We start from the raw sequence: 14,309 nt of genomic DNA, 5'->3' as shown, positions 1-14,309 counted from the left end.
AAATATTTTACCAGTTTTCCTTATAGGTGAGATAAACCACCTGCAATACAAATGGCACTAATCAAAGTTGCTTTCATTCACAGTTTATACAATCAGTTCATGTACTGAAAAAATGAAGGCATAACTTGTAGGTCTAAACATCACCTTAATTGCAATCAGCTTTGTGTACTGATGAGCAACAATACATTTGGTAAGTAAAAAAAATTATTTCACTTCTTACTTTCCCTAGTGAAGCTATGAGCTATGAGCTGCTTGCTATCCCTAAGAATGGCTCTGCCATTTTATTTAACTATCATAGAAGATTGTATGGAGATTGTATTATTTTTATATAATGTTACTGATATAAATTGTATGTTGTTGCATTATAAATTAGTTTCTGTTCAATAATATATTAAATTTCCTCCATCTTCTGACTTAAATACTGTCGCCGAATGGCTTCGACGGCACGTGGCAACGTGGCAGCAAAACACGTAGAACCTACTAACCTAATGTTAGGTTAGTAAAAAATGTTAGGCTAATGTTAGGTTAGTAAGGTTACTAACCTTATGGTAGCCCTGAAAAGGACCGTTTTTGTCATCGATTGACTTCAACAGCTCGTTGTAGTCACTAACTTTATGTTAGCACTGAGAAGGACTGTTGTCGAATGTTCTCGTAATTCATAACCTTGTGATGGTCCTGAAATGGCCTTTTTAGCATTAGCTCTGAGAAGAGGTGTTGGGTCCAGAAGCTGGTCTCCGAAGAAGTGGGAGAGTTGCGGCTCGTCCATTGCAGTTCGACCGAGCTTTCACTCTGCGGCATGTGGGTCCCCCCTACAGCGTGGCAGTGGTGGTCCCCAGAGCCCCGCATGTCGGGTCGGCGTCGGTCGTCCTTCGCAGGCGCGGCCGAGGCGGTTGTCTCCGAGCGATCCTACGCTGGGCTGGCTCCTGCTGCTGAGTCCGCCGGCCAAGGCGATTGAAGCCAGGCGAGCTAGAGCGGGAAGGTAGCGTCCGCGTCTAGCGGCTCCCTCGGCGGGCCGGCAGGCCTGCTGCTACGGCGGGGATACTGGCATCCGCCGGGAGGTCCCACGTTGAGGCGGCCAGGGAACTTCTGTCTTCTTCCATCTTCTTCTTCTTGGTCTTCTCCAGGTGGATGTCGAAGATGAATTGAAAATTCATTCGTATGCACGCTCTTTTATTGAAGCCTAAGAGTGGTGGGGCTGCAGTGCCGCTATGGTGGAAAAACTGCGCGGTAGGAGTGCTTGTATCAGCGCGTCTATAATATATTTTTGCACAAACTGTTTTTTACAGAATATACAAAAATATTAAAACTATGATCTTTTTTAAAAGTTTCAGGAGAAGAGACTGAAGACAGATCAGATTCTTTAACAGAAGTGAGAGCTGGATCTGTTCAACAAGCTGCAGCATGTCTTGATGCTGCTCTGGCGCAGAGATCTTCAAGTGACTCATACTTATTAGTTACACTACATCTGTACAAACATTCAAGTACTGGTAATGTATTTTTATTTAATTATTTATGCTAATGCATACATAATAATTTATTAGTGGTTAAGATAACAAAATTTTCTCTCTTTTTCTTTGTATTCAGTCTTTGACTGGTTCTGAATTTCTGAATAATTTGATAATAACAGGTTATAAAAAAAAAGATTATAACAAAAAAAACATAGCCTCTCCTCAAAAAGATCTTTGACATCACAAATCAAAATTTTAAATTAAAATAAATAAGCAACAAAGAGAAAAAAATCAAATCAATTATAATAAAAAAGAATAGGAAAACAATGAAGAATTAAAATTGAATCACTTGAAAATAAACCATGCTGAGATAAAGGAAAAATTATAATTCTATAATTTGTCCACATTTGGAAAAAAAATTTTTAAATATAAAAACTGTATCTTTCACCTCTAAAAAACAACTTACACACTTATGCACATGCATAAATGAGAAATAAACTCACTTATTTCTCTCTAAAAAGTATTTAAAATTGACTACAATATACTTTTTATAAAGTGAAAGTTATAAAACAAACTTTACCTTCTTAAAAATAAACATTAATTTTTTTTTTTAAATAACTACACCTAATACCACCAGAATATTCAGTGCTCCTATCACCAGTTTCTGAAGAAGCAAAGCATAAGAGTGAAAGTTAGTATAGATGCAGGATAACTTTTTTTTTACCTTCTCACTTCACAAAAACCATATTGCAGTCAAATTTTAAAACTCCAGTATCATCGTAGGCATAAAAATTTGAATTTAATTTTTAATTCTTTCTAATGTTTACAGGTGGCCCTGTAGGACGTAGTCGTCTACATTTAATAGATCTGTGTGGCAGTGGAGGAGGTGGAAGTGATCAAAAAGGCAGTAAATCTGATAATACAGGATTAATGCCATCCTCTATTGGAAATACATTATTGGCAATATTAAATGGTCAAAAACACTTACCATACAGGTAATACACAGTTGATAATTTTTATTTTTAAATCCTTTTTTTATTACATAAAAATTAATACTTCTTTTAAAAACAGTTCATCACTTTACTCTTCCATGCTTCATTTATTTAAAAACTAGCAAGCATATTTGAATTCAGATTACAACGTACGCATTTCAAGTTGTCTTGCCGTATAGATTAATGCAGTTTCAATGAAATTAAACAAAATTATTAGAGAAGCTTTCATTGTACAAGGAATGGATGTCCTGTTACATTCACTCATTAAATGAATGAAATAAAGATAGACTATTGCTGAGCAGTCTTTTTCTCCTTTGCAAGTTTACAGATATATTTAATCTATCATTTTACAAAATCAAAGAAATACAAAAACAAATCTAGCATGGTCATGAGTAGTAGAGTAGTAAATAGCAGACACAAATTCAGGAGTCGTGGAAATATGTCAGTACAGAGGCATTTTTTTTGGAAAAATAATGAATGATAACAATTTTTTTTTTAGATTTAAAGTTCATTGAGCCTTTTTAAAAGATAACTACATATTCTACGAAAAAACTTGCTTGAAAATTTAACTCCGAGGCACCTTTTCTGTATCCAATATAAATTCTTCAACTTAGTGATAATCATCCGTTTTCAGAAGTCCAAGTCATGTGTTCTGAATCTCAAACATTATTAAAATTCTTTTAAATTTGTTGGAAAATGTTTGTTTGATTGACTCCAATGTATCTCTGCTTAAGCTTATTTATTTGTGCATGTATTCTTATAATTAAGTAGTTATTACTTAATATAATTTTAACAATTAAATTTCCTTTTTAAAAATTCATATAACTTTCACCAATCTTTGCTAATTGTCATTCTCACTTAGAAATTAACATGTTGTGAAAGTAATATTTAGTGTAACAACTATTTGTTCTGTTTTAATCTACATAAAAAGTTTAATACATGTTTTACTTTTCCTTCCTGAAGAAATTGTATTTTATATCTTCATACATTTTATATCTTCTTACCTAGAACTATTTAAACTTCTATTACAGAACACAGAAATTATTAATATCAAAACTATTAATATTACACAGAAATAAATATTATAAAATTAAATAACTGTTTAATAAATAATTTTTTATCATTATAACAATTACTGTAATTTCAGAGACCAAGTTTTGACACACACATTAAAAGATTGCCTTGGGTCATTGCGATGTCAAGCAGCAATGATTGCTCATGTATCACCATCAAGTGCTCACCATTCAGACACAATAGCGACAATTCAATTAGCTTCCAGAATACATAGGCTGCGAAGACGACGATTTAAGGTAAAATTAAAAATGTATGTCTATAATGTACGATAGATTTGAAGTAATATATTTTTTAATAGTGATTACTATCAAATTTTATTTTATTTTATTTTTTATACTGTTTTTAATTGTCAGTAATTTGAACAGTAATACTTTTTATTTATAATTAAATTTGAATAGTAAAATAAATTACAAATAAAGAAAGAAATTATTTACTTCTAAACCAATTAAGTTCAGTATCATTGGATAAACAGCAAATTAAAAAAAAAAAACTTATCTTTATTGTAAAAACAAAAAAAAGTTATCAAGTGAAATAATATAAAAAATGTTTTATCATTTTTGCATATATATGTAAAGAATGGAAAGGAAAAAGTTTTATATAGTACTATGGTTCAAATGACAAATCTCTCCCAAGAGAGTAATAACCATGAAGTGCAAGTGGATCTGAGCTTTATACAGGTATGAAAGGTGACTGGGATAAAAATATTGCAGAACCAAAGCAACTATAACAAAATGATATATTATCCATTCACGATAAAAGTTTAAATAATAAAAAGGCTGCTCTTTTAACATATTAAATAAAATTATTAAAGCATTATTGAATTATAGTACTATAATTGTTTTTAATAATTAGTTATATTATAAGTCCATTCATTCTATTACTGTAAATTAAGCATATGTGTTTCAAGGTATGTTAAATAATAACTAGAAGTTGATGTTCAATCATGGTTGGTGGGATATAGTAGTTTTTGATTACAGATCAATCACGGCTAGAGATAAAACAAATAAAAAATCATTTACTAAAAATTATTTTTTATTTTAATTTGTTTAATACGTACCAAAAAAATCATACCATCTCGCTAGATGTTTTTATTTTTTGTATTAAACAGGAATTAAATCATCATATTTATAATTTCTAACAATTACTATTGTTAGAAGCATGTATTTAAAATTAAGAATAAAAAACATTTCTTAAAAATGGACATTATGGATAACTTTACATAACATCTTCAGTCAGTGTTATTGTATTTAATTTCCATTGACTAAAGGATATAATAGAACTAGATGGAAAGCTGGTTTAGAAAGATGTTCGTACATAATATGTATGTATGTTTATGTTTTCTACTTGTTTCTCAAGACTGGACAGACTAATTTGGATGAAATTTGTCACAATGACTTCTGTATACACAACATTGATGACACAGTTGGTCACAGTTTAAAATTTAATTATCAAACATGGTGACTTATGTATAAAAACACAGTGACACATTTTGGTCACAGTTAGTTGAGGGAGTAAGGAAATATGGACCTTATAGATTTTGCATCTCAAAATTTTACTCAAAGGTTTAGTATATTTTTTTCATACAGTTAAATGTCCCTTAGGTATCTAAACTACTCTCTGATGGTGTTTGATCTTATTCAAACCCCTGTAAAAAGTGGAACCAAAAACCCATTTTTTTTGTTTTTATTGTTTCTGGACTCAAAGTCACATTCTTTCATTAAGTAGATGATATCATTACATTAGTATATTACTTTCATTATGTCTTTGCCTAATTTCATTCAGGGGAGGAGATCTAATTTTCAAACAATATTTTGTAATTAATTCTATCTTTATGATTCTTTTTGTGTCCAGACAACTAATAAAAATACAGAAACAGAAAAATATGAATTTATAAATATACATTTTTATATCCTTACAAATGTTTAAATTACAATTATATTATAATTAACATATGAAGTATGGTATTTCAGATGGTACATAATATAGCAGCAACCAGCGAAGAAATTGATCATCGTTCAACAATAGACACAGTAGACCCATCTAGCAGTGAACAAAGTGCTGATACCGTAATATATTTAGGTCCTGGTGATACAGAAACCGATGGAGAACACCCTCCTGTTTACATACATGGATTATTAACACCTTCAACATCAACACCTAATTCACCTCAACGAAGCATTTCAAAAAATTCAAGTAGATCAGTAAAATCTTCACCGGGTAGAACAAAAACAAAACCGTTGTTAGATGGCGGTGAAGAAAAATGGATTGATGGTCCCAAAATACCAAAATCAAAATTAGTTGAAGCTAGGAATATCGTTTTACATAAAGATCGTTCTGGTCAAAAAGAAACATGGGTTGATGGTCCGAATGGTTATGGGTATAGTCCAATGGATTATTCAAAAAGAAATATGATTAGACGATGGGTAGAAAACCAATCTGTACAAGTGCAAGCTCAGAACAGGCGAAAAGAAAAATTAAGATACCGTGAAATGACTGTGTTTAAAAAATGTAATGCTGATAGTGTAGAACAACGAGGTAAAGCCAGTGGACAAGAAGATAGTGCCGAAGAGGAAGGGCCACCCGTACAAGTCACCGCTACAGAAACACTACCAAATGAAAAGAACACGGACATCAGTAGAGGTAAGAATTCAAGTCAATAAATTAACACAATTTTTTCCATAAATGTTGTGACCACTTTATATTAATTTTAAGTTCTCTTAAAGTAGAAAAACAAAATAAATCTTATACGTAACTTAACAAAATGCAGGTATGGATGTATATAATGAAATCAGGTCAAATTAAAAAAAAAAGGATTTTATAAAAAACATACACCATTTTTACATACCTTTTATTCAACTCCTTTATTTATAGTATTGTAAGTAAAATTGTTGTTAATGTTACCCATTTTGAGGTTGTATATTTTGTATGTGGTTAAATTGTACACTTTTTGCCTACATTGTTATTATTTATTTAATATGATATTTTTGTCAAATTTCATACAGTTTTAGTGGAACCCATTTAAACTAAAAGTAAGTGTAAGCAAAAAAGATTTTCTCTCACTGTGTCTGATACATTTAAATAACTTTCTAAGAGTGTCCCATCCTAACAAAGTGGTTGACTTACATTATCTCTTTTACAATGTTGTAAAGTTGAAATAAAGATCTCAATCAGTTTTAATTAATGTTTATCTACAACACTGAAGTTGTCATCTTTGAAAATATCCATTTCTTGGTCTAATAGTCAACATATCAAAGTTATATTAGTGTAAATTAATACACTATATATTTATTTCTGATAATAAAAATCTAGTGTTATCATTCAACAAAATACAAAATGATCAAATGAATTATAAATGAGCTAATTTCTATACTCAGGTGAGATAATGATCCGTTTTAAATAGTACTTCTAGCATATGTAATTTACCTTATATATATAGAGTGAGAGAATCACCAAGTTCTCATGGGACTTTCATGACCTATTCTACTCAGGAAAGATATGGAAAACATATGTATAAATAGGTCTTAAAATGCTTTTTTTTGCGAGTTATGATTAGTGAAAGATTTCAGCTACTCTGCTGAAATGAGGTCATACTGAAATTGATTTCTTGTGGTTTTTGACCTGAAAAAACAAAATAAGTCCCAGAACCATATCTGCAGTCGTTTTTGAGAAATCTGTAGTGAAGTTCAATAAACTGTGGTAAAAAACATTGTTTTTTTTTAATATTTGACTACAATATCTTTGTTAGATGGGTAATACATACAATTTTTAAACAGAAAATATCTGTTTAAAAAACTAATTATTTTTTTTAAAAATAATTATTCATATGGAAGAAGTTTTAAGCAAAATTTTTGGTATAAACGTAATTAACACATATAGACATCATTTAAATTCAGAAACACTACCTCATGAAATACTTTTTAAAAACAACAAAAAGCACTTTGAAAATGTTATGGATTTTTTATTCAAAACAAATATACTAATAAATTCGATGGTATATTCTTAATGTTATGATTTTAAATAAATTTGTGTAATATTTTAATAAAATTTGCCAATTTAATGAAATTCTAGAGCAAATATTTAATCCTTTTAATATTTCCATACCGGTAACATTTTACGATAAGTTATATAATTTTTCTTTTCAAATGCAAGTGTATTTTAATGGGTAATTATAAAAATACACTGAAAATTAAAATTTTGTTGCATGATGTTTTATAAACTCATAGGCTAACGTAAGAATTTGTAAAAGATTAAGATACCAGCATTCACTAGTTTTTAATAGAGCAATTTGGTGAAAATTTATTTTCTGAGGGCTCGTGACACAGTATGCCTCTTTCCCACAACTGATATCTGTTTATATGAATGTTTTCCATTATTTTCCCAAGTTTAATAGTTTAAGAAAGTCCTGGGAGAACTTACACTCTGTATGTATATATATATATTTTGACAGATGTTCTATCTCAAGTGAATTGCCTTAGTTATTTAACTTGACCACCAAGGCTTTATATTTCCACATATAATGTAGTCTTCATACAGCAGACAGATGTAAACGTTAAGACAGCAAGATAGTTTGAAGAATTAATGATTTAGTATCTTCACCTCAGCACTAATATTTTAGTATGATTTTATTATTGTTAAAACTGCTAAATATATACTGATTATTTATGAAATAATTTAGTAGTTCTTTTTTACAATATAATTTGCCTCTTTTTACTAGTGAACTTTTATTTACCATTAATAAATGATTTTGTACTCTTTTAAAAGAACTGAATAATTGCTTTTGAAAAACTGAAATGAGGTGATATTTTAATGTTGTACAGAACATCCTTCAACTTTTAGAAATCTGACAACAATGTTTATTAATTTTCATAATTTACCAATTGAGTTCTGTTACTCGTTAAACAATTCAATCTTTAAATTATTTTATATGTTTTATATAGATTTTAAGTAACCATGAAAAAATAGAGGTAATAAAAAATACACTACTGTTATCACAAAGTTTATCAAACAACAGCTTTATCAGTTGCTGTTTTTTTTACAGATTGTGTTGTATATACAACACAAAGAAATCTGCTTAGAAAGTGAGGAAAAACCTAAATTTTAATTGAATTTCTTAATATATTATGCTATTTAAACATTTCATATGTTTATAGAGTATGAAGAATATAAATTTTTCATGTAATTTGTTATAATTCCATACTGACTGATATCTTTGTATATCTCTTGTGTTTCTATTTAACTGGTTAGAAATATAAAAAACAGAATAATTTGTATTAGAACCAATTAATAATAATACAGTACATATGAAAAAGGATAAATATCAATATATAAACACCCATCACAGTTTGAAAGACACAAATATTCAATGTATTATGTGAACTACAGATTCAATAAGCTACAGGAGACAGAAATAACATACTAAATCGACAAACATGATATAAAATCCAAAATATATTTCAACTATGCATATCTGAACTAACCTCTTCATAGTATTCAAAACAATGCTATCTCCTAGCATTTACAGTTTAGTAAAACAGAAGCTACAGAAAAATTTTAATCTAACATGCCATAATATAATTTATCATTTCCCATTTGATAAAATTACAGAAAATTATGACCATGACCTAATTGACTCCAGTTATCTTTTCAACAATGAAAAAATTTTAATTTATTTTCTTTCATAATCATTAATATTTTTACTTATGATCATTGAAGACAGTTCATTCAAAAGTAGTTTTAATTAGAAAGGAATTAAGGTAAAATTTTCATAAATTTGAAAAGTAAATGTCATTAAATTTAATTATATATAGTTCATGGATTTCAAGGTATTTTTTAATGATTACTTTTATTTAATTTAGTTGTACCAATCCAGAGACTGCAAGCACTTGGTGAAGAGTCAAACAGCAATGATCAAAGTCACAGACAAATGAGTACAGAGTTAGAAGTAAAAGATGAAGAATGTGAGATTAAGGAACTTTCAGATGGTGATGGAAATCTGGATGAAGATGATGATGATGATGATGATGGCAATGATGTTGAGGATGATGAAGATGATGAAGATGATGATGATGAAGAAATAATTGTTGTCGAGGAACCAACAGAATTAGTACCTATGCAAGACTGTTGCCTTCAGGTAAGAGACATATTTTATTACTTCATGTGAAATAAAAGATTAATACTCCCAAATCAGGTAAAACTAATGTAGAACAAATGTCTTATATTGTTATATTTTAATTAAATTATTCAATGACTGTAATATTTATTAATAAATCCCAACAGCATGCAGGTAAATTGCATGCAGATATGTTTAATCTTGTTTACTTATGGAAACCAGTTCATTACACAAATAATAATCCACAATCTTCCTTATTCCACAATTTTCAATTTAAATAATTCTCTTCATATAGTTATGTTTTGTATACTATTAGGTTGAAATGGTTGCAGTCTATTATACTATATAGCTCATCTTAGCAATTTTTTTTAACAACTTTTTTCTCCACAATAAATTCTTAATTTTTAAATAGATACACTAATTTTAGCAACACATTCAAACTGAAGTATATGTCTTCATAATGTTCTTCTAAATTTGTCTTTTCTGTTCATTGACTTCTGTATATTAATGGTGTGTGCACATAGCATCTCTCCATAATTCTGCTATCTTGTCTCGTACAGCTTTTTGTTATACTCATTAGTTTAAAAGGTACAGAGATTAGTTTACTAAAAATTTAAACAATTTACTTTAGTTTTTCATGGGAATTTGCCATACAGCCTAAAATATCTTCTACGAATATTTATTATCTGCAATCCAATTGTTTTAAAACTACAGCTATTGAGTTTACAGAGTGATAATGGCTGACCATCATAATCCTGCTACATAAGTTATTTTTAGTAATCTTGGATCATGCACAATCCTAATTAGTCTATTTATGCTCAATCATTCAGTAATTTTTTCCAATTTATACTATAGTTCAGAAGTATCACTGTATTTTTTATACAGTCTGACATAATTTACATTTATTAAAATTATTTTTTATGACCTTGGACATGATTATACATGTTTTTCAACAAAGAAGAGAAGATATTACATGAGATATATATGAGTATAAATATTTTAGATCCTAACGGGGTATTGAAACCAATACCAACTGTTCTGGATCCAACCATAGATGATCTACCACACCAACTGACTGGCCAATAATTAATACCTTATAATTATTTCAAAGCTGTAGCCGACTATAGTATTACATTAAAAAAATTAAAAACATTTAGGCATTGATGAGAATATTTTTACAATAGTGTATCAATTACCCAAAAGGTTTGTAGAGCACTAACATACATTAATGTTAAGGGTTGCTACAGAATGGAGATGGTACACAAAATTGCCTAATAATTAAGCAGTTATGATGTATGGAAAGTGCAGGATTTGGCTCAAGAGTCAAGGTTTTTGATATGCTGTAAATAAAGAAAACCATGTTTTTTTATAAAAATGATTTTTATAAGTGCATTACTTATACAGTAAAATAAAATTTTCCTCATTATTAAATTAGTATTCATATTAATGTATATTAATTACTCAGCTGAACACTCTTCCACCTGAACGAACAATCAAAAACAGACAGACTCCAATAAATCGAAAGAAAAATTGGAAGAACCTGCATCAATAAAAAGTACCAGAAAGATGGGCTACGGTGGATTGTGCCCAACAAATTTGTGTACAAAAAGTTAGAACCCATCACTGACACTGTGCGTAAGAGGAGACTACGATTCTTTGGACATATCATGATGATGGAAGATTCAAGACTTCTGAAACAGCTAGTACAGTACAGTCTCGACTCGAAAAACACCAAGGCAGGATGGAGATGGATTAGAGAAATGAGAGAGAATCTGAAGGAAATTGGTCTTACATCAGAAGACACCACATATAAGGTAAAATTAAACAAGAAAATCAAGAACAAAAACACATGCTTTCCATCGAAGAGTCTTGTATAATGGACTGACTAAGTAATCCTATGTGGTCATAAAAGATAATAATAATATATTAGTATTCAAGTGATATAAGAAAATAAAATCTTGATATACAATATTCAGCTGCAGTGTTTAGTATTAATTTTTATGTAACCTTCCAAAATCCACAAGTAAGCACATCTTTCCATCTTAATTTCTCTACTGTAGAATTGCCAAAAATTTTGATTTTCTATAAATCATAATTCCCAATTGATTCACATACTCTTCTGCAGTACTGATGACATCAGTCAAACAGCCAAATTTTTTTTTTTCAAAACCTTCATTTACTAGCTTATACTCTGTTCAGGAAACAGAAATATAAAGAATACATCAGAAATAACAGAATGCTTCATAACGTTTTATTCCACTGAAGGTAAGTAGAATCTTGTGTGAAGATTCTAAGAACTGTGTGAAGATATATACTGTATCTTACAAAATGTTTATGTTTTCCATTTTATTTTATTAAAGTACATAATAGCAAAGACTAAAGCACTCAATTTAATATTTTGTATTTTCAGGTCACTGAAGAAGACATAGCTCTTTGTATGGGAGAAATTGAAAATCCTCTTCCAGAAGTAGACCAAGAAGGGCAAGAACATCCACTAAGAATTCTTAGTCAAGAAAATCTGACTATAATGTCATCATTGACAGGTTATAAAAATTCATTTCAAAGCAAAGAAAAACTACTAAATCCATAATTATTTTTAAAAGATGTTATAATTAGTTAAATAAGTACTAAATGTAATAATCAGTCAAAACATCAGTTTTGGATCTTCGATCAAACTTTGGTGTTCTATTTTTAAATGAAACTGGAAATCTTTATAACTGAAAGCTTCATCTTTAAGAAATATTTACATATTTCTATTTGTAATGGAATTATAGGAAAATGTATCAGTACTGTCTGAATGCATTCACAGTTCTTATTCACATTGCTACCAAAATAAATCAGCAATGAATCAGAATAGTTGTAGCGTACTCTATTGCATAAAAAGTATACAAGTGTGTTACAAACTTATCATAAAATGTCTGCAGACAAATCAAAAGGAAATTTTCTGGCATAATTATGATTACGTAACTGAATAATATTTATATAAACAACTGTTTGTTGAAAATCTGAAAAAATATACAATAACCATATTACAAATAATGTTATATATTCCATTTTAAATATACTTTTAACTTTTGTCTAAGAAGAAAACATGCATCTTCTTAAAAATTCTAAAAAAATAGATAATGTAATAAAAAATCATGTGATCTTACCAGTCAAATCTTACTGTACCATTCTGGGACATTCACTTCTCAAAAAGATAAATTTTATACTTAAATTTTTATACTAAAGGCTGAATAATCCTTTTATACTAAAGGCTGCAGTTCTGCCCTGCTGAAAATATGTTATACCATCCATGAGTTATTTTTTCAGTTCACTGCTGAGAGATCTTTTAATTGTGTTGCTATATGTTTTGAAGTTATAATAACTATGTGGTCATAGTCATTTTAAAAAAAATAACACCCTACAATTTTTTTTTAACCTCCAGGACCACCGTTAGGTATTGCTTCAAAGGATGAGATGAATGGCAATTTTTGTGAAAATGGCATACTTGACCAGGATTCAAACCTGGGACCTCTGGATAAAAGGCTGAGATGCTACCACTCACGCCATGGAGGCTGGCAACACCCTATAATTACTTCTGATGAACTGCACATTATATGTGTTATGTGGTGTGAAAACATGACAATATTTTCATTGTGTAACAGTATTTTCCATAACTATGGTATAGTGACAGACTAGTTAAGGTACTATGCCACAGGCATACACATACATTTTCCATGTACCTGTAGCGAAAGTCCTTTTTGTTAAAAGAATGAGTTCTATTTGTCACAGCCCACTTAGATGAAAATTAGTATCCGATATCAAAAGATTTTTCTTTCTTCAGAAATTTTTGTTTTTGTGACATTTTGCCAAAAACTGACAACTAAAACCATACATTTTAAATTTCTGAACCATCTGAATCTTGTATTAAATTTTATCTTAGATGAATATTTAAATCTACGGTCACTATTCTGCCCAAAGAACAATGAGCATAACAACACAGCATATCACTACACAGAATTTTGTGTATTCTAAAGGAAAAGCTCTAGCTGCGTCATCGATTTCTGGCATTCAGATATTTTTTGTTATAACTTCATATTCTTCATACTCAACCCTGAACCTGTAGCTTCAACATTTTCAATCCATATCTTTGAGTGTAGGCTGATGTAAGCAGATTATGATTATGATACCAAACTTCAAAGCAGCAAAAACATTTGTGATATGTAGCTTCGAAATAATCACAGGCTTTTTAAAAATGCTTTTATCATAGAGATGATGCATTCCCAAAAAACAATTGAACAGCATTGGCTGAGGAAAAGGTAATGATGTCAAGACAGTCCTGACAGTGCAAATTACAGCTTTGCAGTGAACAATTAAAAACTGCTGATTTAATACAATATCAATCACCAACTTAATAAAAATGTGGTTTTCTATGGTTTTGTTTAAATTTATATGAGACTGAAAGAAATGACAATATACTTAAATTATATTTTAAAATCAATTAAATAAAACATAAGTGCTTAACTAATTCTTAAAAGAAATTACTAAATTTACTGTTATATCCCACAAATTCACTTTCAGCAAACAAAATGATCATGATTTCTCTCACCTGAACAAGAGAAATGATAGATGGACCACTCAAAATAGTATTATAGTGGGGCATGATATACGTATCATATCACTCATATATGAAGTATATTGCAT

At 29.5% G+C, this 14,309-nt stretch overlaps 1 protein-coding gene across 1 annotated transcript in view; it reads left to right on the top strand.

Annotated features, from left to right (window-relative positions):
* Positions 1-14,309, top strand: part of LOC142326580 (kinesin-like protein CG14535) — a 771,779-nt gene that overhangs the window by 742,416 nt on the left and 15,054 nt on the right. Inside the window, exons 7-12 of the mRNA XM_075369160.1 lie at positions 1,326-1,487; positions 2,278-2,443; positions 3,588-3,750; positions 5,485-6,154; positions 9,370-9,644; positions 12,034-12,166. Coding sequence (XP_075225275.1) covers positions 1,326-1,487; positions 2,278-2,443; positions 3,588-3,750; positions 5,485-6,154; positions 9,370-9,644; positions 12,034-12,166 — 1,569 coding nt within the window. The remainder of the gene's footprint in view (positions 1-1,325; positions 1,488-2,277; positions 2,444-3,587; positions 3,751-5,484; positions 6,155-9,369; positions 9,645-12,033; positions 12,167-14,309) is intronic.

Source organism: Lycorma delicatula, chromosome 6 (assembly GCF_047948215.1).
Source record: "Lycorma delicatula isolate Av1 chromosome 6, ASM4794821v1, whole genome shotgun sequence".
In the NCBI taxonomy this organism is placed as follows: domain Eukaryota; kingdom Metazoa; phylum Arthropoda; class Insecta; order Hemiptera; family Fulgoridae; genus Lycorma; species Lycorma delicatula.
This window is presented reverse-complemented; position numbering and strand designations above follow the sequence as displayed.